This window comes from Aotus nancymaae, unplaced genomic scaffold (genome assembly GCF_030222135.1).
Source record: "Aotus nancymaae isolate 86718 unplaced genomic scaffold, 86718_ANA_hifiasm-v0.15.2.pri h1tg000059l, whole genome shotgun sequence".
In the NCBI taxonomy this organism is placed as follows: Eukaryota; Metazoa; Chordata; class Mammalia; order Primates; family Aotidae; genus Aotus; species Aotus nancymaae.
The window spans coordinates 1,522,680-1,548,589 of NW_026988473.1; the positions used below are offsets into that span (position 1 = coordinate 1,522,680).

General features: G+C 54.3%; 1 protein-coding gene across 2 annotated transcripts in view; it reads right to left on the minus strand.

The window, feature by feature from the left end:
• Positions 1 to 25,910, minus strand: part of LRP5 (LDL receptor related protein 5) — a 136,077-nt gene that overhangs the window by 69,934 nt on the left and 40,233 nt on the right. For both annotated transcript variants that reach the window (XM_064364661.1, XM_012452959.3), the window contains exons 3-5: positions 23,354 to 23,551; positions 18,953 to 19,149; positions 16,976 to 17,107 (exon numbers count right to left, since the gene is read on the minus strand). In XM_064364661.1, coding sequence (XP_064220731.1) covers positions 16,976 to 17,107; positions 18,953 to 19,149; positions 23,354 to 23,551 — 527 coding nt within the window. The remainder of the gene's footprint in view (positions 1 to 16,975; positions 17,108 to 18,952; positions 19,150 to 23,353; positions 23,552 to 25,910) is intronic.

The window sequence follows — 25,910 nt, forward strand, 5'->3', positions numbered from 1 at the left end:
GGCTATGAAGAAGACAGGCCAACTCCTGCCCTGGGACCAGCTATAGAGCTTGGTAGGAGTTTATTTAAACACCAAGGAAGTAAATTGTTTGGAAACTAACAGTTTGACCAAATGGTTTTCTTTGGGGTTGTTTAAACAAACAGCCAGCCCTACCACACTGCCTGAAAGTGAAACCTTCCCCTCGCCCGAGCCTCCTCCAGGCGGGCTCCTAACCTCTCCCCTTCCTCCCTGCACGCATGCAGGAGAGAAGGGTGACATCCCTTCTGCGAGGGCAAGCACAGGGCAGGGGCTCGGGGCAAGGGCCAGGCAGGGCGCAGCTTCCTGGCAGGCAGCATTGTCCTCAAAATAAAAAGGCAGGCCCCAGGGATGGCCTGATGTCATGGACACGTCCAGCTCGGCACCATCTGTCCCTGCCCACCTCTGCCCTTGGCCACATGGACACGCAGAACCTGTGGGTGGGGGGCATGCTGCGTGACACACTGCCGCCAACCGGGTGGCTTCTAACATCAGAAATGTACCCCCCTCAAGACCTGCAGCCCAGAGTCAAAAGTCAAGACATGTGCAGAGACGGGCTCCCTCGGAAGCCTCCGGGGGAGGATCCTTCCTGGCCTCTTCCAGTCTCTGGTGTCACAGGAAATTCCTGGAGTTCCTTGGCTTGTGGCTGCATCACGCTAAGCCCTGCTCTGACTCCACGCTGCCTTCCCCCGAGCATCTGTGTCTGCGCTCCTGCTCTGCTAAGGGCAGCAGCACCGTGGACATAGGCCGCCTGCTCCAGGGTGACCTCATCCTTGCTTATTACATCTGCCAAGACCCCATTTACAAAACTCAGTAGGCAGCAGAGGGCGAGAGGAGCGCTTCAGTGGAAGGCCAGAGCCAAGTGTGCCAGGCAGGGGGACGGCCTGGGCCACAGCACGGAGGCCAGAGAGAGGGTGGCCCGAACCTGTCGCCGGGGCTGATCGGAGCATGGAGGCCCAGCACTGACATTGCCCCACCTGCCACAACTCTCTGCTGAGGCCCCACTGCGTGCAGGACGCTGGCGCAGCTCAGAGCCCAGACCTGTCCTCCAGGAAGCCTTGTGCAAACAGCCCGCCGTGCCTGCAGCAGATCCCAACCACAAAAGCAAACAGACTGCCACCCTCAAACAAAAGCCGGGAAGGAAACGCGCTCAAATGTCAACAGCGGTCATCGTCGGATGGGTCCCATCCTTCCTTCTAGCTGTCGGACAGAGGGTGGCCAGCACTCTGGAAAGGGCCAAAGACAAATATTTTCGGTGCTGCGGCCTGCACAGTCTCTGTCCCGACGCCTCAGCTGTGCCGCTGCTGTGGGAAGGCAGCCTGCCTCAGACAACACAGCTGGGAGCAAACAAAACTTCATTTATGGACAGTAAAACGCGAATTTCCAGGTCCCAAAACACTATTCTCCTGATTTTCTTCTCAACCATGTAAATGTAAAAAGCATTTTGAGCTCTTGGGCTGTCCCAAAATAGGTGGTGAGCCATCTGGCCCCTCAGCCAAATGACCCACATATGAGAAGCATGTGTGACTTTTCTTTTTTGAGATGGAGTTTCACTCTTGTTGCCCAGGCTGGACTGCAGTGGCATGATCTTGGCTCACTGCAACCTCCACCTTCCATGTTCAAGCGATTCTCCTGCCTCAGCTTCCTGAGTAGCTGGGATTACACCACCACGCCTGGCTAATTTTTTGTATTTTCAGTAGAGATGGGGTTTCACCATTGTTGGCCAGGCTGTTCTCGAACTCCTGATCTCAGGTGATCCACCCGCCTCGGCCTCCCAAAGTGGTGGGATTACAGGCATGAGCCACTGCGCCCAGCCGTGTGTGACTTTTACAATATCAGAAAATAAATTACAATAGGGGAGAGGAGGGGAGGAGGGGAGGAGGGGAGGGGAGGGGAGGGGAGAAGGAAAGAGGGTAGAGGGAACTCTGTACTTGTGCCTTTTCTGTAAACTTAAAACTGCTCTAAAAAAATGAAGTCTATTAATGTTATTTCAAAAATTAAAAGGCATACAAGTCAATAGGAAAACACCAAAACCCTGGCAAAAAATGAGCAGAGACTATAAATACAAATTGACAGAAGAAAGAGCAGTCAGTAAATGTGGAAAATGGGTAACCTCTGAGTCATATGCAAACAGAACTGAGCCGCCCGGAGTTGCCAGCAAGGTGGAAAGGCTCGTTTGCCCCTTAAGTGGAGGCATCTACTGCTTCCTGAAGAGCTGTGAAGCAGCGCCTGGGGATTCCTGTTCAGCAGCCTAGGAGATGCTGACCCGAGCGTTTCCTAAGAACACAGGCTGAAGCAGCAGCTAGCAATGCATAGAGGTTCATGCGTCCAGACATCACCACGGCTTCGTTATAGCAGCAAAACTCAAGGGAAAAGAACCTGCAGACAGGTTAAATGTACCCCCCCTCTTTTTTTTTTTTTTTTTTGAGATGGGGTCTCGTTCGGTCACCCAGGCAGGAGTGCAATGGCGTGATCTCAGCTCACTACAACCTCTGCCTCCCAGGTTCAAGTGATTCTCCTGCCTCAGCCTCCCAAGTAGCTGGGATTACAGGCGCACACTACCACACCCAGCTAATTTTTTTTTTTTTTTGAGACGGAGTCTCACTCTGACCCAAGATGGACTGCAATGGTGCGATCTTGGCTCACTGCAACCTCCGCCTCCCAGGTTCAAGTGATTCTCTTGCCTCAGCCTCCTGAGTAGCTGGGATTACAGAAGTGTGCCACCGCGCCCAGATAATTTTTGTATTTTTAGTAGAGACGGGGTTTCAACATCTTGGCCAGGCTGGTCTCGAATTCCTGACCTCGTGATCCACCCGCCTCAGCCTCCCAGAGTGCTGGGATTTAATTTTTTTGTATTTTTAGTGGAGACGGGATTTCACCAAGTTAGCCAGGATGGTCTCTATCTCTTGACCTCGTGATCTGCCCACCTCAGCCTCCCAAAGTTCTGGGATTACAGGTGTGAGCCACCGCACTTGGCCCCCAAAATATTTTTGAATAAAATTTATGTATTTTACCTAAGCAAGGGCACTCAAAGTGACGGAACAGCCCGCTCTGGAAAAGAGGTAATGATGTAGGAATTTGCATAAATGATAAATGAAAAAAAATCAGATACAACATTACACACACAGTTTGAATGAATCACCTAAAAGTCGATTTTTTTTTTTTTTTTGAGACAGTCTTGCTCTGTTGCCCAGGCTGGAGTGCAGTGGCGTGGCATGATCTTAGCTCACAGCAACCTCTGCCTTCCGGGTTCAAACTATTCTCCTGCCTCAGCCTCTTGAGTAGCTGAAATGACAGGCACCCACCACCACGCCTGGCTGTTTTTTTGTATTTTTAGTAGAGATGGGGTTTTGCCATGTTGGCCAGCTGGTCTCGAACTCCTGACCTTGAGTGATCTGCCTGCCTCAGCCTCCCAAAGTGCTGGGATTACAGGCGTGAGCCACCGTGTCTGACCCTAAAAGTCGATTTTGAAGTGCACAGAAAAAAGATGCATAGGACACAACTAACTCTGGGTGGCAAAATAATGGGTAATTTCTATTTTCTTCACTACTTTTTATAACGTTTTCCTTGCTACAGTGAACGTATAAATGACATAAAAGGAAAGAAATAAGCCTTTGAAACATAGGTGAACAGGTTTATCCTTAGAAGCTCTCAATCTCTAAGGGAGGTGGGTCAGGATGCAGGGCACAAGGCCCCCTTCCTGGGGCAACGTGGGGAAATGAGCCACCTACCCCTCCACTGAATTGCCCGGGAGCGTGAGTAGCGAAGGCTCATTTGGTTTCCAGGGTCTGAGATGTGTTGACAGGAAGAACAGGCGATGGAAGGGATGGGCCGAAAGAACCCACCTGCAGCCCCAGGAGCTATTTGGCTAGCACATGGCAGCCCAGCACACAGCAGCCCAGCGGCCTGAGCCACCTCTGCCAGACCCAGGAGGAGGAGACCCTGCCAACAGGTCAGCAGTGCACAGGGACTCAGAAGGTCATCACGGCTAATACCCTCCACGCCCCACTGTGGGAAAAGTTTTTTTTCACAACAAACAAGATAAATGTTGTTATTTTGGCAAAAGGAGGCAGGGCAGCTCCAGACACCTCCATCCCACCTCGTCACCCTGCCGCAGGGCCCCGGCAACCCCTGCACTCACAGTGAATGTTACAACCTTCCTGCACCGAACCAAGTGCAGCTCCCAGGCCACAGGCCACCCAAGAAAGGTCCAGCGTCCGCCCGGAGCGCCCACCACAGGCCTCCCACCATAGCCAGCAGCAGCAGCCCAGGATGGCTGTATTCTCCGGGTTTCCTTTCACACTGGTGGCAGAAAGCTGAGATCCAGGAAAAGCTGAGAATCGGCCTCTCTCTGCTGCCCAGACGCCCACCCCCAGCTCTGCTCCCAGCTCCAGGGCCGCCTTCTCAGGTGCCCCACAGGAGGCAGAGGGCTTTGGCCACCTTCCGAGACCGGGGCGCTTGGGGTGAAGGGGGTCACAGTGTAGGCCGCTGTCCACTGCACAGATCCCAAAGCCAAACAGCCTGGCCGCAGCAGCTTCCCAGCTGGCAAGCAGCCAGGTTATTTTTGTTAGTTAGCAATTGATTAAGTTTCTCCACTGCCCCTAGGGGTAAGTGGTGGGGCAAATGCTGCGACCACAGCCCAGCACCTTGACCCGGGAACCTGTGCCAGGTGACCACAGGGCCACAGGCACAGAGGAAATGGCTAGGCCCGAGGATGGCTCTGTTGGAACCTGAGGCCGGCTGCTGTCACTCGCACAGTGCCTAGGGCCTTCCAGCGAACGCAGAGACGCTGTAGCCTGCCAGGAGCAGCCGACAGGCACCTTGGCCTGCAGTCAGGGGCTCCGTCAGCTTAGCCTAAAACAGGGAAGCTGCTGCTCTGCCTGGGGTCAGGGAAGCCAGAGAGTGACCAACTCAGTGCCGGCCTCGGGAAGGAACCTGCAGCCAGGTCTTTTCACTCCCAACCCCTGGTGCCAGCCAGTCCCCCATGGCCCCCCACTGTCTGCCTCTGCCCCACGCCCCACCACAACCTCAGGCCCATGGCTACACAGCCACCCCCACAGGCAGGCAGTAACGTCCCATGGGCTGCAGGCCCGCTCCCTTGGCAGTCAGACCTGACTCCCTCTCCCAGCCCCATGCTATGACTGAATGACCTTGAGTGAGCAATTTGACCTATTTCCCACATACCAGACTCGAGGGGATGGGGCCCCCAGCAAGGTGGGATGCCTGTGACCAGGCCCCAGGGCACAGACCCTCCCTGTGTATTTGTTTTTCAGTTTAGCTTTTTTTTTTTTTTTTAAGACGGAGTCTTTCTGTCGCCCAGGCTGGGGTGCAGTGGCGCGATCTAGGATCACAACAACCTCTGCCTCTCAGGTTCAAGAGATCCTCCTGCCTCAGCCTCCAGAGTAGCTGGGATTACAGGCCCCCACCATCACACCCAGCTAATTTTTTTATTTTTAGTAGAGATGGGGTTTCGCCATGTTGGCCAGGCTGGTCTCGAACTCCTGACCTCAGGAGATCCACCTGCCTTGGCCTCCCAAAGTGCTGGTATTACAGGCCTGAGCCACCGTGCCCGGCCCTCCCTGTGGTATTAAACACTTGCACCCCCTCGCCGGGGACCTGTTGAGAGAACACAGGCTCGCAAGTGAAGCATGGCTTTGTTGGGCAAATGAAGCCTGGGCAGCCCTTTCATCTTTGCCTAAAACCTAAGAATTTCAGGGTGTGGATGTATAAAACAGTTGGTGACTTAAATGAAAATGTAGGCCACATTACCCCCTTTAGGCAAGTGACTTGATTCTTTAAAAGCCAGCACAGGGTACCTTTCTGAGCCCAGGCACACAGTAGGTGCTCAATGAACAGCAGGGGTTACTCGTACTGCTGATGACACCATCTGTGGCCCCTGAAGCTGGCTCTGGCCTGACATGGCTGCGCCTTTCATAAGGCCACCCCACTGTAAGGGAAACACTGTGGAGGCAGCCTTGAGGGCCAGGACGCCCAGGCCCAAATCCTATCTGCGCCCTTCCTCCACGGACCTGAGTGAGCTCTCGGCACCGCTTGCCTCAGGCCTATGTAAGCGGCAGGGCCGGCCGGACATGGTGGCTCATGCCTGTAATCACAGCACTTTGGCAGGCCCAGGCAGGTGGATCACAAGGTCAGGAGATCGAGACCCTCCTGGCTAACATGGTGAAACCCTGTCTCTACTAAAAATATGAAACATTAGCCAGGCGTGGTGGCACACACCTGTAGTCCCAGCTACTCGGGAGGCTGAGGCAGGAGAATTGCCTGAACCCGGGAGGCGGAGGTTGCAGTGAGTCAAGATGGCACCACTACACTCCAGTATGGGTGACAGAGCGAGACTCCATCTCAAAAAAAAGAAGCAGGGCCAGCCATGGACAACCCCTCACACTGTTCCCAGGAGGCGTGCCCAGGTACAGGACTCAGGACCGTGACCGCTGCAGTGGCCCCCAAGAAACATTACTGCTGTTACCCACCTCGCCTCCATGGCAGTGGCCAAAATAATGGATTAGAATGGAACCATGTGACAATGCCACTGCCCTGCGTGATGGAAGACAGCGACTATCAGCAGTTCACGCGGCCCCACCTAACACAAGTGCAGGGCACTCTACAGTTTATAACTCCTTTCCCAAATGCTGTCTTTTGGAAACTTCCAGGTCAGCAAGGCACACAGGCCTGCCTTTCACAGCCACACAGTAGAGGGCTGAGGCAGAACTCAGATGCTCTGATTTGCATTCAATCAAGTCCTCAGAGGTGGCACAGAGGGGACAATGGAGGGCTTCTCTTGACAAAGTCAAAAAAGTCATTGCCGTCTCCACTGGAGACCAAAGAACCTCAGCTCTCAAACACTCCTGAAGGTGTCACCGAACTCTCCCAGCAAGTTTCCTGGACCCAGACGCTGGTCCCGTGGGACACAGGAAGAGGAAGAAGCCAGCACCCTCCTGCTCCCCGGTGGAGGAGGGAGCAGAGCCCGGTACACCTGTCACACTCAGAGGGCTGGGTGCGGGTGGAGGAGTGGTGGTGCAGGAGCGGTATCTGGATGGAGGGGTGCTGGGGCAGGAGGCAGGGGAAGGGTGTTCCGGGCGCCAGGCACAGCATGAGCAGGGCAGGGAGGTCCGTGCTCAGATGTGTGTCAGGGAAGAGCAAACTGTACATTTCCATTGGTATAGGTGGCAAAAGGCAGAAAAACAGAGTGGAGGCCAGGAAGGGAGCTGGAGCCCTCTAGTCTCTCTCCGCAGGTGAGCAGCAGCCCGAGGAGTCGGCTCAGCACACCTGGGGCCCAGGGGCAGGATCTTCTACCACTGACCCCAGGGCACACGGAACTGGGCAGGTAGAGCGGGGGTGCAGGGCATGGTCAGTGAAACCAAACAAGGATTCTTGGGCCATCACCAAGGAGTGCCTGCAGCTGTACAGGGGCTTTCTCTGGGCAACGTGGGGGTCCCAACAGGGCCAGCACCCTGCAAGCACAAAACCCACCTCTGAAAATAAAGGGAAGCTGTTGGAGCTCCAGAGCTGGTCTGGGGTCAGGATGGAGCTGGGCTTAGGCTGCAGTCACAAGGGGGACACGGGAGAGGCTGCAGGGGACAAAGCCAGTGGCCGGGGTGACCGGAGTCACTGGAGTTAGGTGCTCTAACTCCAAGCCTGTGGAAAGGGCACCCGGGAAGCTCGCCCACCCCAGAGGCGCCATTCCACCTGCGCCCCTGCCCCATGGTGACAGCGCTCTCTCTAGGGATTTGGTGCGCCCCTCTCCTCTTGCATCAGCTCTGAACGTGAGGATTCAGGCGAAGAAGCAAAAGACCACAGCTTTGTGGCTCCATTTCCATGGCGTTCTGGAACAGGTAATGCTAATCCACAGTGATAGAAGTCAGGAGAGCGGTGGAGGGGGCGGGGGCTGAGGACTGCAAAGGGGCACCGGGAACTTTCCCAGTGGTGGAAATGTTCTCTGTCTGGACTGGGTGGTAGTTACACAGACATATGCAACTGTCAAAGTTAATCCAAATGTACACATTACAATGTGTGCATTTTACTGCCTGCAAGTTATACCTCAATTAAAAAAATAAAGTGAGCGCTCAGGCTCCTTCCACGACTTTCTGAACTGTGCGAGCTGATTTTCTTGCTATTAAAAATTCACGGTCCATGGCTGAGAACAGCAGCTGCCTTCTGTTTGCAAAGTCAACGCCAATCACCGGCAGAGGCAGACTCGGCCCCACAGGGCCTCCTTTCTTTTTCCCCTTTGACCTACTTCCCTGATAAGTGACAAGACAGCCGACTCTAGGAACAAACACCCGTTATTCGGCCCCGAGCTGAGCGGGCCCAGCTCCCTGGGCTAATCCGCCAGGACAGACAGACGGACAAAGCCGTCGGCTCCAGCTGTCAGTCTGCCTGTCAGGCTCGACAGTGGCCCCCTCTGTTCCTCTCGCCGCCCCCACCCCATCCCCGACGTCTTTTTGTTTCCTGTTCCTGACAGACGAACATCTGTTAAAATTCTGTCTGGGGGAGCTGTGGCCGGTGGCCTGCAAATCCCCAAGCCGCACCCCAGCCTCATCTGGGCACTGCCGGGAGCACAGCCTGGCCACCCTCTGGACAGGACCCCAAGAACCACAGGCCTGGGCACGTGTGACCAGAGTGGCATGGCGCACGCCGCTAAGCCCACTGCCCCAAGGCCCCCAACCAGGAGGGATGCGGGGCGATGAGGGCTGAAGCAACAGGGGCACGTTCCACAGAGGATGGGGCCCGAGGGGTGGCAGTGAGGGACAGCCGCTTCCGAGGATGGCGGTGGCAACTCCCAAACAAGGCCCCACTCCTGCTGTTTTTAGCTCACTCCACATAATTGGAAAAACATGGTAGAAAGCGAAGCCAGCTGCTGCCTCAGTCCTGGGGCTGTGTGGAGGGGGCGGGGAGGCCCGGAGGCCCAGGCTCTGCACTCGACTGCTGGGGAGGAGAGTGACCCTGAGGTGCAGAGAGAAGCAGCATCGCAACCGCCATGGTCCCACCGAGCCCCCAGCCACGCTGGGTGGCAGACGGCTCCTCATGGGACATACCCGCCTTGTCTCAAGGGAGCTGCTTCAGGAGGGGCGAGGGAGCCAGGACACAGAGAGCCCAGGGCCAGCGGTCACCCTGCAGCTCAGGAGCCAGGTGAATAGTGCCGCCCTGCAGGCACCCAGCAGCGTGGAGACCCCCAAACCAAGCATCCCTGCCTCTAGGGGACCACCTGTGTGTCCCTGGGAATGCTACTCCCATCCCCTGGGGTCCTGGCGTGGCCACCCTCTCAGCCCCTTCCTTGGGGAAGGCACCTGACTCCCTACCCCAAGCTGGCTTTCATTTGCTCAAAATCAGGAAAAAGCAGAATTTAAGACATTATAGAAATGTCTTCACCTCTAACTCCACGAAGTATAAACGGCCAGACACTCAGGAGGGGGTCCCAGGGACCCTCAGTCTCACCGGAGGCTCTGGCTTCAAACCCCGAGATGTGTCTGCTGTGCCAGCACTGCCTCCCACAACACAGGCTTTCCCCGGGAACTCACAGATTTGACCTCCACCTCCCCACCCTGTTCCTTCCCGTGGACTGGGTGGGTTGGGGTGGGGCCGGGGACTCTGGATGTGTCATGAGTCTGAGTGATTCTGACACAGCCGGGCCCTGCCCCCAAGGGAGCCACACGCCTGGAGCGCCTAGCACACCCCTCTGTGTCCTCCCAGGTAGCCCGCCAGCCATGTGAGCCGTGCTCCCCCATCGCCCCTTCACCCCTCCCCAGCTCCTCCTGGCAGCACCCAGCCTTGGAGGCTACTTGCTAATTACAAGCATCCAAGGAAGATCCGCTCTCTCGGCGCTGGCCCAGACGGCCTGCGCCATCTCAATGCTCAGCACAGTCTTCCTCCAACCCCATGGAGTGGGGAGTATAATCCTCCCCTTTTAACCAATGGGGAAACTGAAGATCAGAGAGGTTAAGTCACTTTCTCAAGGTCCCAACATGATGATTAAAAACAGAAAGCCAGCCGCAAGTGGAACTAGGTGCTCCGAGTCCTGGGTTTGCCTGACACTGCATTTCCTCACCGCCACAGCCCTCGGCAGGCTCCCAGCTACAAACCAAGCCATGTCCTCCATCCTGAACCCTCCCTGCCTCAGCGGCACTCCCAGCCCCCTCCAGAACAGACACAAGTCCCACCAGCACAGCCTCCTTCTCCGTTACCTGTGTTTCTGCCAGGCCAGGGCCAGCTCCGGAGCCCTCGCCACACACCCTCTATTCTTTACCCCCAGGACACTGGACGTCGCCAACCCACAGCCAGGAGGAGATCCCCGTGTGACCCCAGGGCCTCCTCTGCCCGACTCTGAATTCCCCTGCCCAACAGAACAGCGAGGAAAGCTCCCAGGCACTGGCAGCCCTCCACGGGCACCACTCCTTCCGGCCAGCTCTGACATCCCGGCTGGCGAGGTGCCCCGCAGGAGGCCTCTGCCTACTGGGACCTCAGAGCCGTGCCGTCAGCCGCAACAAGCAACAGAGTTTCATGCTTTCTTCATGCTGCCCGTGCGTGAACGGCTTCTATCTCCAGGCGATTTCCAGTCGAGGTGAGGAGCACCGTCAGCAGCCCCGCTACACAGCTAATTCCCGCCTGCCAGGTGCACAGCCACAACACCCAGGGGCGCCTGCGCCCTGGAAGGCCACGGAGGAACGGAGGAGAGCTACTGTGCTCAGGTGACAGGGCTGTGTAGTCTTTTAACAAAACATTTTCCTTTAATGTGATATTTTATGGCAAGGAATAAAACCTGGAGGGCAGGACATTTGGCTGCCAAAGCCCTAGGCTGCCGTGGTCTGCTTTGTGACTGAAGCACACGCCCCATGCCAGCCCCACGCACAGGTCCGTCTCTGCCTCACCAACTTCAATGTCAGGCTGTGCCTGTCCTCCAACCGGAACCTGAGCTCCTCAAGGACAAAGCCATGTCTCATCCATCCCCCTCGGCCTCTGGATTAAGAAATATGGAAAGACCTAGAACAATCTCAAATTTGCAGAGAGCCATGTCGGTGCCAAATCCTTGAAATGCTTCTGAGAATCTTGGTTTCTTCTCAACTCTAAAACCTCTAGAAAATTATATTTCCCCCTTTCCACACCAACTGCCCCCGGAACACTTCAGCTTCGAAAGGGTCCAGGGCAGGGAGACTGAAAAGCCAGCGTCCACGCCCAGTACTGGCCAGTTAATTCCCGCAAAGCCCGTGGGGTCCGTCTCATCTCCAGGCAGCCCCGAGGCCAGCCTGGGGAACCATGCTTACAAAAAAAGTGAACCAAAACACTTCCATCCTCTTGCAAAACAAGACTCCTTGTTACATACTTCTGTCTCATCAAGGAGCTTTTTTCTCCCTTTGACTGAACACGCCACACACAGCATCTGGAGCTGAAGTGGAAAGATTCAGGCTCAGAGTAAAACAGTCCCTGCCCTGGCTGCATGTGGACTTTCCCAGCCCAGAGTCCCACCCAAGCAGGGCCTCTAAATGACACAAAATGTGCTTCCCCTGCATGCCTGTCATGCTCCAACTGAGTTATGGGTAAAAGTGCCTCTCATGGCTGGGGGCAAAGACAGTTCCCACAAGACCAGGGAAAGGTGACCCCTGATGGCTGAGTCTCCACGGAGCACGGAGCTGTGTGCTCAGCCCCTGTGGCCCCAACGGCTCTGGACTGGAAAAGCTTCCAACAGAAAGGGCAGGGCTTGCTGCTCATCCAGCGGTCCAACCCCACAGGTGTCTGTGGTGTCAGCTCCATGCCACAGAGCCATCAGGGCCTCCTCCTCTGGGTGGCCCACCCACCCTCTGTGAGCGCAGGCAGCCTCCTCTAATCACCACAGGGCCTGCCCCTGCCCACCCCAACATACCCCCATGTAGGAAAATGAGCCCTGAGGACTCCCCAGGGCTGCTATGGGCCTGACATGGAGACCAGGAGTGACATTTGCAGAAAGAGCGCAATGCTCTGAAGGGCTCAGCCTCGGGTGGCCAGTCCCCAGGGCTCCACCTAAGTCCATGGCCCCGGCCTCTTCTGGTTGGAAAAGAAATCAATACCCCCTTACTGGCTCCCAGTGACAGCCCAGTTCCCCAGGTGTGGGAGGACTCTGGGACAATGAGGGCAAATCTGGACCCTCAGAGGCCCTGCCCCAGCTCTCACAGGCCTGACAGCAGCCACAGCACCTGAAGCGCCAGTTATGGTGACAAAAGGACGTTGATAAGGGCATGGATGGTGGACATGGCAGCTGGACATTGGGCGCCCACCGCCTGTCAGGCACCCACACGGCTCCGTCTACCCATGGATGAGCAATGGCCCTTTGCAAGCCTGGGCAAGGTATTTGGGGGTCTCCAGGCTTGTCCAGCTGTACAACTTCACTGAACCATGACTCTAGATTTTATCAGGACCCACACCCGTTCCTGGAATGCTGATGCATGAGGGAGCCACACAGGGACCCTTAACAAAAGCTCCCTGTGTGAGATCCCCTGTCAGGGCAAGGCGCCTAACAGGCACGAATGCATGATCTGCCTGTCGGAGGGCTGTGTCCATCCCCACTCCTTCGACAAATGTCCACACCCAGCCTTGCTTTGATATCCCAAGAGCAGAGATTGTAACCACACCTGCTTCCAGCATGCCCATTGCTCTCCCAGGGCAGACATCCCCAGCTGATGCAACACAGCGTTTAGGCAGACATCACCAATCGATGGCAGTAACAGACACCAGGCCCTGCTCCCTCTAACTCCAGGGCTCAGGCCCCAAGCCAGCTCTTACCTGTCCACCCCCAACCCACAGCGGTGAGACTCAGAAATGGCAAAAACTCAGAAGAGAAACAACCTGTAGAGGGAGGACAGCTAAAAGACATGTCTTGATAAAATATCCTTCAGGCACTAGGCCGGGTGTGGTGGCTTATACCTGTGATATCAGCACTTTGGGAGACTGAGGCAGGTGGATCACCTGAGGTTAGAAGTTCAAGACCAGCCTAGCCAACATGGTGAAACCCCATCTCTACTAAACATACAAAAATTAGCTGGGAGTGGTGGTGGACACCTGTAATCCCAGCTTCTTGGGAAGCTGAGGCAGAAGAATCGCTTGAACCTGGGAGGTGGAGGCTGCAGTGAGCCACTGCACTCCAGCACAGGCGACAGAGCAAGACTTCATCTCAAAAAAAAAAAATGTTCTTCAGGCACTAAAACTCATGTCTTTGATACATTCTTACCTCCTGTAATCGTAAACACTTCTGCAATGCATAAAGTGAAATAAACAGCAGGAAGCCTATGGTTCAATTGCACGTATAGACACAGAGTCACAAACAGAAAAAATGTAGGGAGGGCTGGGGAACAAAAAAAACACAAGAGACGATAAAACGTGGAGACAGACGCACCAAGAGGGTAAGAGAACAGCTCCAGACCTCCCTTCAGCTCCCGTTACAGAATCTGTGGGGACCGCTACACGACAGAGCTCCTTACTCAAAAGATAGGAATTTCAGGTCAGTAACAACAGAGGTCACCTCATGTGACTACACAGGTCACACACCCCGTGAAGTCGGTCCCAACACTGACATGCTCCTGCTTCAGAGCCACCGCACACGCTGTTCCTTCTCACCTTTCCCTCTTTTAGTCCTTCAGGTCTCAGGCCTCCTGAGAGAGACCTCTGAACTGCCAGCTCCGGCAGCCACGTCCCCAGCACAGGAGTCTTCGGCTCAGCCGCTGCTGTGTCCCACACTCAGTCCAGGTCTGACCTGACTGTCCATCTGTGTGCCAGCTTGCTTCCTGACAGAGCCTCCACCACATGTGCGCCTTGGGGCAGAGGAACCAGGCCCATCTCATTAACTGCTTTCTTCTAGGATATTTTCTGGATTATCTGTGGATATTGGGGAATGTATATGCTCCGCCTTTTTCAGATTGGCCAGGATGAGCTGCCTGGTTTTTTGTTTTGTTTTGTTTTGTTTTTGAGACAGGGTCTCACTCTGTCGCCCAGGCTGGAGTGCACTGGTGCAATCTTGGCTCACCCCAACCTCTGCCTCCCAGGTTCAAGCAATTCTCCTGCCTCAGTCTCCTGAGTAGCTTGGATTACAGGCACACCACTGCCTGAATAATTCTTGTATTTTTAGGAGAGATGGGGTTTCACCATGTTGGGCAGGCTGGTCTTCAACTCCTGACCTCAAATGATCCACCCACCTCGACCTCCCAAAATGCTGGGATTACAGGCGTGAGCCACCATGCCCGGCTGGAGCTGCCTGTTTTAAACCTGTGCCATGTTCCAGTGATGCTCTCTCCCCTCCATTCCCCCAGGCCTGACTGTGGTGGCCACTCCCTGCCATCATGCACCTGTATGTCCTCACTCCTTCCCTTTCCACCAGGACTTCAACTAACACAGTGCAGAATGCTCCAGCACTGAGTTCAGCCTCTTCTCAACAGACAGACAGAAAGGATAGAAAACAAACTCTGAGAAGGCCAAGGTTCCCGGGCAGCCGGCAGGCCAAGCATCCTTCTCCGCTGAGGCTGAGCAGCCGAGGCACCCCTCCTCCAGGGAGCAGGCAGGTCCTGGGCAGTCTGTGAGGGAGACCAGGGTCTTGCCCCACCAGGACCCAGGAATGGAGCAGCAGCACATTCATGTCGCTGGGAGCCAGGCCTCATCCACTAGAACCTACTATGCCACCTGCTGTGAGCCACCCCAGACCGGTGACTTGCCCTCAACCTCTGTAAACCAGGGGCTCATCCAACCTCATTGCTGGAAATAGACGCTCAGTGCCACAGAGAAAAATCAGCACTGAGACAAAGGATTTTTCAGCAACACATCTGTTTTCCCTTTTTTTTTGCTCTCCATTGCTTTTACCTGTATAGAAAACTTTCAAGTTATTAGCCAATCGGGTTTCAGTTTAGATTGTGAGGTCTGGCTCCACCCAACAGAGCTCAGAAACAGCAGTAAGGATGACCCCAAAAGTGTAAGAAATAAATGTCTGCTTTCCTTTGTTTGTTGTACTCTCGTGGCAAGATGGCTAGTGAGGGCACCCTTCCTGCAGCCCAGGAAGTAAAAATTGTGTTGCTGAGAGATCGTTTGTCTCAGTGCTGATTTTTCTTTGCGGCACCGAGCATCTATTTCCAACACTGGTCAAGTCACTCCTTCCCCTCAAGGGTCTTAATCCACCCTTAACCTGCTTGGTCCAAACACCTGCTGTCACCAGGTCACTCACAAGGCAGCTCATCTGGACTCTTTCCCTGGGTCCAGTTTCTCTCTCAACATTGCCTTTGAGGCTGAGGTGCACAGTAAACAGCGAGGGGCCCCAGAGGTGATGGAGAAGCCAGTGTCCAGGACACTTGCTCTTTTTTTTTTTTTTTTGAGACGGAGTCTCCCTCTGTCGCCAGGCTGGAGTACAGTGGCGTAATCTTGGCTCACTGCAACTTCCGCCTCCCGGGTTCAAGCGACTCTCCTGCCTCAGTCTCCCAAGTAGCTGGGATTACAGGTAGATGCCACCACAGCCCAGCTAATTTTTGTATTTTAAGTAGAGACGGGGTTTCTCCATGTTGGCCAGGATGGTCTTGATCTCTTGACCTTGTGATCCACCCGCCTCGGCCTCCCAAAGTGCTGTGATGACACATGAGTCACCGCACCCGGCGACAAGCACCCTTTCTAATGCACTGACTCCCTTGTGGACTCCCTTGTGCTGTCTCCCCCTACCCACCCAGCCCCAGAGCACGAGCGTCAGGGACCAGGGATTCTGTCTGTACCGTGGGGTCCCCAGGGCCTCGGAGCAATGCCAGCACGCAAGTGCTCGACCAATGCCTGCTGAACAAGTAAATGGACAGACGAATGAATGAATGAATGGGGTGCGGTCCAGAGCCATGAGGACTAGGCCGCCCAAGTCCCCATTTCTCAAGTTTCCCCTCTCCCTACTTGGGAAAACAAGACCTTGGTGGGAGAGACTCTCCAGCCATCCCCTGCAGTAGCCGGCACAGTGGACAGACCCTTCGATGAAACAGCCACATCTTCATGAAAGATGCTCTGCTCTCAGAAAGAGAAAGACAAACACGAACCTGGAAAGTCCTCACCAAAGGCACGACCCCTGCCAGGGAGAAGAGAAAAGACCCACCAGACACGGACACCATGACCACACACACTCCCTGGCTACTGAACACAAATACAGACCATAGCCATGGGGAGCAGAGGGACCAGGAAGCTGTCCCAGAGTCAGGACCCCGCCGTGTGCTGAGACAGCAGTGGGAGTAGGGAGGAGGTTTCTCCACCCACTGGACGCCAGGGGAGTCCACCTAGGGGCCCCAAACCAAGACTCTGCCCCTTAGGACTGTCCCTGAGTTGGAAGCCAGCCCACCTGGAAGCCCCTGCCCTCACTTTCATCTCTGGGAGTGGGACACAGGCACAGGGAGCAGGCCCTGACCCCCACACCTTCTGCAACCTACATAAACGGGGAGGACTGGTCCCAGGGATGGTGCTTTCTGACATCTCTTGTTACCCCCTCTCTCACAAGGCCCCAGACCGGCTACCCCAGGCCCTGGAGCATCCCTGAAGGTGAGCTGCATCCTGAACATGTGTGATTTCCCAACGGGCCCACCCCAAACCTGACACCTGGAAAGAAAGATCCTCAGCCGGTGCCGCAGAGGAGAAGAGCTCTGCCTCACTGCAACAGCCCCGGGAAGCGCCCAGTGCCCGACACCAAGCGGAGAGTAAAAAAGTAGGAAAATATCTGGGGCAAATAAAAACGAAAACGGGATTGACCTCCTGGGCTCGAGTGAGCCTCCCAACTCAGCTTCCCGAGGAGCTGGGACCACAGACTTGAATCACCACACCCGCCAGGGAATCATTTTGAAAGGGTTCACAGATGCTTCTTCTGGGGCACCCCCGATGGCTGCAGCCCATGTACTCAGACAGCAGTGGGAGCAAGGAGGCCCCACCTGCCTGCCTGCCCGCCCGCCCACCCCCGTCCGCCCCCGTCCCGCTACCTCACCTGCCTTGCACGTTCTGCCGTTGTCCTGCAGCTGCACGCCCGTGGGGCAGGCGCACGTGTAGAAAGGCTCCACTGGGGACAGCAGGCACAGGTGGGAGCAGCCACCATTGTCCTCCTCGCAGCGAGTGTGGACTGGGAAAACCAGGATAGAGTGAGAGAAGGTTCCAGAAGAGGATCATCACTTGTTTCTGAATGAGTCGCGCCCTGCCTCCCCGTCCCCCGTGACAGACCCAGTGTATCCCTCTCCCCAGCCTCAGGTGGCATCAGGGACCTCCCTGCAGGCACTGCTCCACCTGCCTCATCCCTGGTCCCTCCACGTCAGGCCCTCAGCCTGGCCAGATGGCCTGCAATCTCCCAAAAACCAGCTGTGGCCTTCCTGACCACCCTCACACCCAGATGTGACCTGCCCATCGAGTAGCATCCTCCCCACCTGCTCCCTCCCACCAAGCTCCTATGACTAGAAAACCTTCCCCAGTTCCTTGGGTCCCCAAAAGGACACCCCTCTGCAAAGCCTGCCCCCACACTCCAACGGCAGAGGTGAGGACCTGCCTGCGTGGTAGTGACGGGAACCCAAGGATGCTGGGCTCCTAGGCAAAAGGCTTGTCTTGTCTTTGTGCCAGGTGTGGACCTGGCAGCTTCCACAGGAACAGTCCTTCTTGCCAGGAGGGCCAAGCTTGTCACTCTCCCAATCCCTTCTACGACCAACAGCAATTGAACAGAACTCAGTAACTGCTTCCAGCATCTCCCAGGAAAAAGCTGGGGTGTAGCAGCCCCAAAATATTGAGTTAACTGGAACAACAAACTCACCAAAATGAACCTCTCCTTCCCTTACACTGCCCCAAGTGTAGATGGGTTTTGTGATCATGACTTTCTCACCAGGAAACAGCTGCAGAGAGCCCTACCCTCCAGGGTCCTGCTCTGGGAACAGCTGCCACCCCTGGGATCCACCTTTAAATTCAAAGTCCAAACCTCCTATAATGGCTTAGCTAGAAATCTCCATCCCTGGTCCCTGTAGGGGTGGGTAACTGTCCCCAGAGCCGCAGCCCCACTGTCACAGAAGCTGGTACATTTCACCATCGGGGTCTCTGTCATAACCCTGTGTAGCCCCTAGGCTGAGAACTGCTGACTTTGAGCTGGTTATTCATTGATAAATATGCAACTCGCAGGGCCAAGCATGGTGGCTCACACGTGTGACCCAGCACTTTAGGAGGTCAAGGTGTGAGGATCACTGGAGCCCAAGAGTTTGAGACCAGGCTGGGCAATGTGGCAAGATCTCGTCTCTATTAAAAATGCACATACATATACATATATACACACACACACACACACACACACACACACACATATATAAAAAATATATATATATATTTTTTTGAGACAGAGTCTCCCTCTGTCACCCAAGCTGGAGTGCAATGTTGTGATCTCGACTCACTGCAACCTCCGCTTCCTGAGTATCTGTGATTACAGGCGCCTGCCACCACGCCCAGCTAATTTTTTTTTTTTTTTTTGTATTTTTAGTAGAGACACGGTTTCTCCGTGTTGGTCAGGTTGGTCTGGAACTCCTAACCTCATGATCCGCCTGCCTCAGCCTCCCAAAGTGCTGGAATTATTAGCGTGAGCCACTGTGCCCGGCCACATATATATATATACTTTTAATATGCATGTGTGTGTGCGCACACGCGCACACACACACGAATATATGCAACTTCTGGGCCTTGAAAATGAGATAGCCTCCCTTGGGAATCCCCTTGCCACTGCTGAGCCTGGAATAGCCCCCACAAGCTCTGCAGAGGAGGGGCCCTCTGCAGACCCTCACCCCCCTAGCCAGCCACGCACTCTGCACATACCTTCCTTCACTGCAGCAAAGTCCCCTTTAGAGGGGGACCCCCCAGAGCATGGGCTTCTGCAGGGAGGGAACACCTGCCCCCTACTCTACCCACCAACCCCCGACGCCTCCATGCCGCAGCCAGCACTCACAGAAAGGCTGCCGCTCCTGGCTCAGCACCTGGATGTCCATGGGTGAGTAGAGGGCGCTCAGGATCTCCTTCCTCTTCCCCCCAGTGCGCTTGTTGCAGGCATGGATGGAGCGGGTCTGCCAGTCTGTCCAGTACAGAGTGTCCCCGGAGAGCGTCAGGGCGAAGGGGTGCGTCAGGCTGCCCTCCACCACCTTCTGCCTGCAGTCAGGGAGGTGGGGTGGGGGAGCTATCAGGAGGGTCCCCTGACAGTCATTCCTGCTGACCCATTTACGTTCTTCCTTTCTTTCTTTCTTTTTGAGATGGAGTCTTGCTTGGTCTGTCGCCCAGGCTGGAGTGCAGTGATACGATCTCGGCTCACTGCAACCTCCACCTCCCAGATTCAAGCAATTCTCCTGCCTCAGCCTCCTGAGTAGCTGAGATTACAGATGCCCACCACCACAACCAGCTGATTTTTGTATTTTTAGTAGAGACAGGTCATATGTAAATCAATATTTACACCCTAAGAAATCACCAAACTGTTTCCCACAATGTCACCTTTTTTTTTGGTTTGTTTTCTGGACAGGATCTTGCTCTGTTGCCCAGGCTGGAGTGCAGTGGCACGATCACGGCTCACTGCAGCCTCGACCTCCTAAGCTCAAGCGATCCTCTTGCCTCAGCCTGCTGAGTAGCTGGGAACACAGTTGTGCACCACCACAGCCAGCTAATTTTTTATTTTTATTTTTAACTGTTCAATTTTATTTAATTTTATTTTGAGATGAAGTTTTGCTCCTGTCACCCAGGCTGGAGTGCAATGGTGGGATCTTGGCTCACCGCAACCTTCACCTCCCGTGTTCAAGCAATTCTACTGCTTCAGCCTCACAAGCACCTGGGATTACAGGTGCCTGCCACCACACCCAGCTAATTTTTATATTTTTAGTAGAGATGGGGTTTTGCCATGTTGGCCAGGCTGATCTTGAACTCCTGACCTCAGGTGATCCACCCACCTCAGCCTCCCAAAGTGCTGGGATTAAAGGCGTGAGCCCGCACCTGGCCTAATTTTTATTTTCAGTAGATGGGGTCTTGCTTTGTTGCCAGGCTGGTCTAGAACTCCTGGCTTCAAATGATCCTCTCACCTCAGCCTTCCAAAGCACTAGGATTATAGGCATGAGCCATCGTATCCAGCCATGTTGCCATTTTTTGATGAGGGAAGCCAGAGGCCCATCACTCCCGGTTGCTCCCTGGGCCACGCTCTGTCTCAGCCAGAAGCACTGAGGGAAGGTCAGCCTTGGCCCTTGCCCCAGCCACAGTCACAGATAAGGGGGCCTGCACAGGTCTGTATGGCTCCAGAGCTCATCCCCCTACACATGATGCTTCCATGTGAATAGCCTGGGTACATCCATGAAAAGTGATGGCGCTGCAGAGGCAGAAGAATCCCGAGGGGAGGCAGGTAGGAGAACGGACTCTGGGGCTACAGACCCTAGGTTCCAACCCTGGCTGTAACTAGCTGTGTGGCTTTGGCCAAATTCACGTGCCTCTCTGTGCACAGGGGATCATAATAGCAAACACAGGCCAGGCACAGTGACTCGCACCTGTAACCCCAGTGCTTTGAGAGGCTAAAGTGGATGCATGGCTTAAGCTCAGGAGTTTGAGACCAGCCTGGGCAACACGGTGAAACCCCGTCTCTACAAACAAATACCAAAAAAAATTAGCCAGACATCGTGGTGTGTGCCTGTGGTCTCAGCTACTTGGGAGACTGGGGTGGGAGGACCACTTGAGCCCAAGAAGTCAAGGCTGGGGCTGGGCGCAGTGGTTCACACCTGTAATCGCAGCACTTTGGGAGGCTGAGGTGGGCAAATCACTTGAGGTGAGGAGTTCAAGACCAGCCTGGCCAACATGGTAAAACCCCATCTCGATTTAAAAAATACAAAAATTTGCTGGGTGTGGTGGCAGGCACCTGTAATCCCAGCTACTTGGGAGGCTGAGGCAGGAGAATCACTGGAACCCAGGAGGCAGAGGTTGCAGTGAGCTGAGATCCTGCCACTGTACTCCAGCCTGGGGGACAGAGCAAGACTCCAGCTCAAAAACAACAACAAACAAACAAACAAAAAGAGGTCGAGGCTACAGTGAACCATGATCACACCAGTGCACCTCAGCCTGGGTGACAAAGCGAGACCCTGCCTCAAACAATAAAAATATAAATAAAAATAAAACATAACAGCAAACACTTCATAGAGTAGGTGTGAGCATTAAATGGACTGAAAAACAGTAAGTGCTACGGAAGTGTTCACCGCCGCCGCCGCCACCGCCACCGCCACCGTTAGCACGAGCCATCACCCTCACTGTCCCCTGGCACTGTCCTTTGACCAGGGCACTCTCAGCTGCAGCCTTTCTATATCCTCTAATCCATGCTTCACAACTGTAAGACCACTCAGCTCCCAAGAACCACAGTCTACAGGGTGGCCACATTCCCAAATCTCAAACCAGACCCAGTCGGACTGCACTTCCAGGGATAACGGGTATTTTCAAACCACCCCAAAAGAGATGTGTGGCTCAGCATAAGAGCATCAGGAGACACAGAGGCCTTTTGACATGAGGATGAGCTTGGAAGCAGATCTCCCGGCTTTGCTCAAACCTTCAGAAGACTGAGGCCCCAGCCAGGAGCTTAAGTGTAACCTCAAGTCACACCCTGAGCCAGAACCACCCAGCTAATCCACTCCTCACTGCTGAAAAAACCTGTTTGCTGTTTCAGGCTGCTAAGTTGTGGACTGTTTTGTTACGCAGCAATGGCTAACTAACACATGAGGCCTGGCAAGCGTGCAGCAAAGCTGCCCATGCCCTCCAGTCTGTTTATGTGGGCGCTGGCCTGTGTTTGTAGAAATCCAGCCACTGAGTCCTCCCATGCAGTCACTGTTGCCCTCTGCATTGACACCAGCCACACTGGCCCCTCCCCCCACCTCAGCCCTTGTCCCAGCCACAGTCACAGATAAGGGGTCTTGCTTTGTTACCAGCCACCCCCACCCCCGCTCCTGGGCCAGGAGTTCCACTAGTGCTGGAATGGAATCTGCCGTCCCAGGAGAATCCCTGAGACCTGGCACAGAGCCAGCAGCAGGCAGTACTTGGTCAGTGACTAAACTGCTAAACTGCCCTCACCTGTCCATGGAGGGTTGTTCTCTAAGGCATAATTAAGTAGCAGGCTGTGAAGCTATGGTAACCAGAGGCTCTAAAAGCAATTACCCAACAAGGTGAAAACCCTTCCTGCTCATTCATTCGGCCCTTTTTATTGAGCACCTACTACATGGAAGGCTCCCTGGTCAGACTGGGGAATGTAGCAGTAACTGAGACAGCTTCTGTCGCCACTGCCCTCAGGATGCCGGAGCTGGGGTGGGGCCAGGGTGGGAGAAGTGCATGTGACAGGGTTACTGTTCACAACCCTGCCAGGCCACGAGTGCCCTCCCCCAGTTCCAAAATCCAAAACACTCTGCAGATGGAAAGCTTCTGTTGCTTACTTGATGATAAAACCTCATTTGGTTCATGGGCCTGGTGCAGTGGCTCACACCTGTAATCCCAGCACTCTGGGAGCCCAGGGGGAGGACTGCTTAAGCTTAGGAGTTTGAGACCAGCCTGAGCAACATGTGAGACCCCATCCCTACCAAAAATACAAAAACTAGCCAGGTGTGGTGGTGCACTCCTGTAGTCCCAGCTACTCGGGAGGCTGAGGCAGGAGGATTGCTTGAGCCTGGGAGGTGGAGGCTGCAGTGAGCTGAGACTGTGCCACTGTACTCCAGCCTGGGTGAAAGAGTGAGACTCTGTCTCAAAAAAAAAAAAAAAAAATTAAAAAGAAAAACCAACTGTGCATGGGTGTGGGCTACAGATAAGTCTTTTCTGCCCTACTTAGAATAAACATGCCACATTTGCTACAGAAATATTCAGGTACAGGTCGGTGGCTCACACCTGTAATCCCAGCACTTTGGGAGGCTGAGGTGGATTACAAGGTCAGGAGTTCGAGACCAGCCTGACCAACATGGTGAAACCCTGACTCTACTAAAAATACAAAAATTAGGCAGACATGGTGGCGCACACCTGTAATCCCAGCTACTCAGGAGGCTGAGGCAGGAGAACTGCTTGAACCTGGGAAGCGGAGGTTGCAGTGAGCTGAGATCGCGCCACTGCACTCCAGCCTGGGCAACAGAGCGAGACTGTGTCTCAAAAAAAAAAAAAAAGAAAGAAATATTCAGGTGCTGGGGGCAAGTGCTGCCCGGACCCTGAAGCTGTTCCGGGTTCTGAGAAGTCCGGCATTCCTCAGGTCGGCAGAGTTTCAGAGATAAGTCTATAGGCCTGAGTTAAGAAGGAACGTCTTCAAAAGCCCTGGGGACAGCTGGGGGCAAAGTGGAAGGGGGTGCCCTGGGACTGGGCAGGTACCTACCGGAACGAGCCATCCAGGTTGGCGCGGTGGATGAAGCTGAGCTTGGCGTCAGCCCAGTAGAGCTTCTGCTCCTCCAGGTCGATGGTCAGCCCATTGGGCCAGTAAATGTCTGAGTCCACAATGATATTCCGGGTGCTGCCGTCCATCCCCGCCCGCTCGATCCGGGGCATCTCACCCCAATCTGTCCAGTACATGTACCTGTGACGGGGCAGAGCAAGAGGAGAAGCAGCTAACACAGGTCTGTATTTTGTTTCTGTCTACAGACGCAGACATGAAACAACAGACAGTGAAGCTGCCCTCAAATCTCACCCATCAGAATTAACCAACAGGTGGGGTCTCAGGTGTGACTGCCTTATGTTGGGCAATCCAAATATACCATATCCGACTTGCTCTCAGTTAACAGTAAATTCTGGGCACCTTCCCTTCTTATGATAGAGAGATTCCTTGTTCTTTTGATGATTGCATAGTGTACTGTGCTATGAGTTCTTTACATAACTGCGGCTTATTTCTGATTTTTTTTTTTTTTTTACTACCATGAAAATGCTGTAAATGAACCTCTAACAGGCAATTCAAAACATGCAGGATGGAATATTATTTAGTGCTAAAAATAAATGAGCTATCAAGCCATGAAAAGACATGGAGGAAACTTAAATGCATATGAGAAGGTGAAAGAAACCAATGTGAAAAGGCTACATACTGTATGAGTCCAACTCTACAACATTCTGGAAAAAGTGAACATACAGGCTGGGCATGGTGGCTTATGCTTGTAATCCCAGCACTTTGGGAGGCCGAGGTATGTGGATCGCTTGAGGCCAGGAGTTCAAGATCAGGCTGGCCAACATGGTGAAACCCCATCTCTACTAAAAATACAAAAATTAGCCGGGCATGGTGGCACGTGCCTGTAATCCCAGCTATTTGGGAGGCTGAGGCAGAAGAACTGCTAGAACCCAAGAGGCAGATGTTGCAGCGAGCCAAGATTTTGCCATTGCACTCCATTCTGGGCGACACAGCAAGACTCTGTCTCTATTAAAAAAAAAAAAAAAAAAAAAAAAAAGCAAATATACACAGTCAAGCATCAGTATCAGCGGCAGCGGTGGCCAGAGAGAGGGTGGGCTGGAGGAGAGGGATCAGTGGACAGAGCACAGAAAATCAGGGCAGTGGAACTATTCTGTGTGATGTAGAAAGGTGGGTGCACGTCCTCACTCATCTGTCTAAACCCACAGAATGTACAAGCCAAAGGCGAACCCCCATGTAAACGTGGATTCTGGGAGATGGTGCAGCAGCCAGCTTTCCTCAGCTGTAACAAACGTACCACCCTACATAGGAGGCTGACAGTTGGGGAGGCTGTGCAGGTGTGGGGACAGGGATGTGCAGGAACTTGGTACTTTCTGCTGAATATCGCTGTGAACCTAAAACTGTTTGAAAAAATTAAGTCTATTTAAAAACAATAAAACATGCCCAGGAACAGCGGCTCGTGCCTCTAATTCCAGTACTCTGGGAGGCTAAGGCGGGTGGGTCACTCAAGTGCCATCCTGGGCAACATGGCAAAATCCCGTCTCTGCAAAAAATAAAAATAAAAGTTAGCTGGGCATGGTGGCACACACTTGTAGTCCCAGCTCCTCAGAAGGCTGACGTGGGAGGATCCCTGGAGCCCTGGGAGGTCAAGGCTGCAGTGAGCTGGGACTGCACCACTGTGCTCCAGCCTGGATGACAGAGTGAGACCCTGTCACAAAAAAAAAGAATAAAACCCAAGTGTGGGATGGACCCTGAACCAGCAGCCATTCCTGCTTAGGTCTATGGGCGATGTGGCTTTGCTTCTCCATGCTCCAAAGAGACAAGCATCACCCGTCCACCAGAAACAACCACATCCTCAGGGCGCCCTTACTTGATCTCTGGCCAATGAACCAAGACAAAGTAAGCAGAGACGATGTGCCTGACACCAGGTCTAGGATGGCAGGTCCCACCCCGGCCAGTGCCCAGTATGCCCCATTTGAAGGTGACCACAGGCTGTGTGCCCAGAGGCTGGGCGTGGCTCTCAGCAACCAGAGGGGAACCACACCAGCTTGGAGGACTCAGTTCCCATCCCAGCAACGGGACACAAGGGCTGGCAGACCTATTGCATTTTGTCGACTCTTCTCAGCAGAGAAAGGGGACAATGCCCAGAATGTCCTCTGAGGAGCCTCCTCCCACTCTTGGTCCATGTAAAATGGTGCTGATTCCCTCACCCCCTTCTTCCTGGGGTGGGTGGCAAACCCCCTTCCCCTCGGCCATAGCAACTGATTTAGAAACAGGCAGCTCGCCTGAGCCGGGCATGAGAGTGACCCCAGGACACAGGGAGAACAAGCCTCGATTTACCTTCCAGGGGTCTCCATCCAGCAGAAGAGGGAAATGACAGATGGGCAGCTGCCTCCTCCCCAACCATGGTGCTCTGCGGCCTTGGGAGCCTCAGGTGCACCGAGGGGCCATGCTTCCCAGAGTAATGTCATTCCCAATCGAGTACCATCTCCACCTTCCAGAGGGGCTGTGACAAGATCAACAAGAACGAGGGCACAGGAGT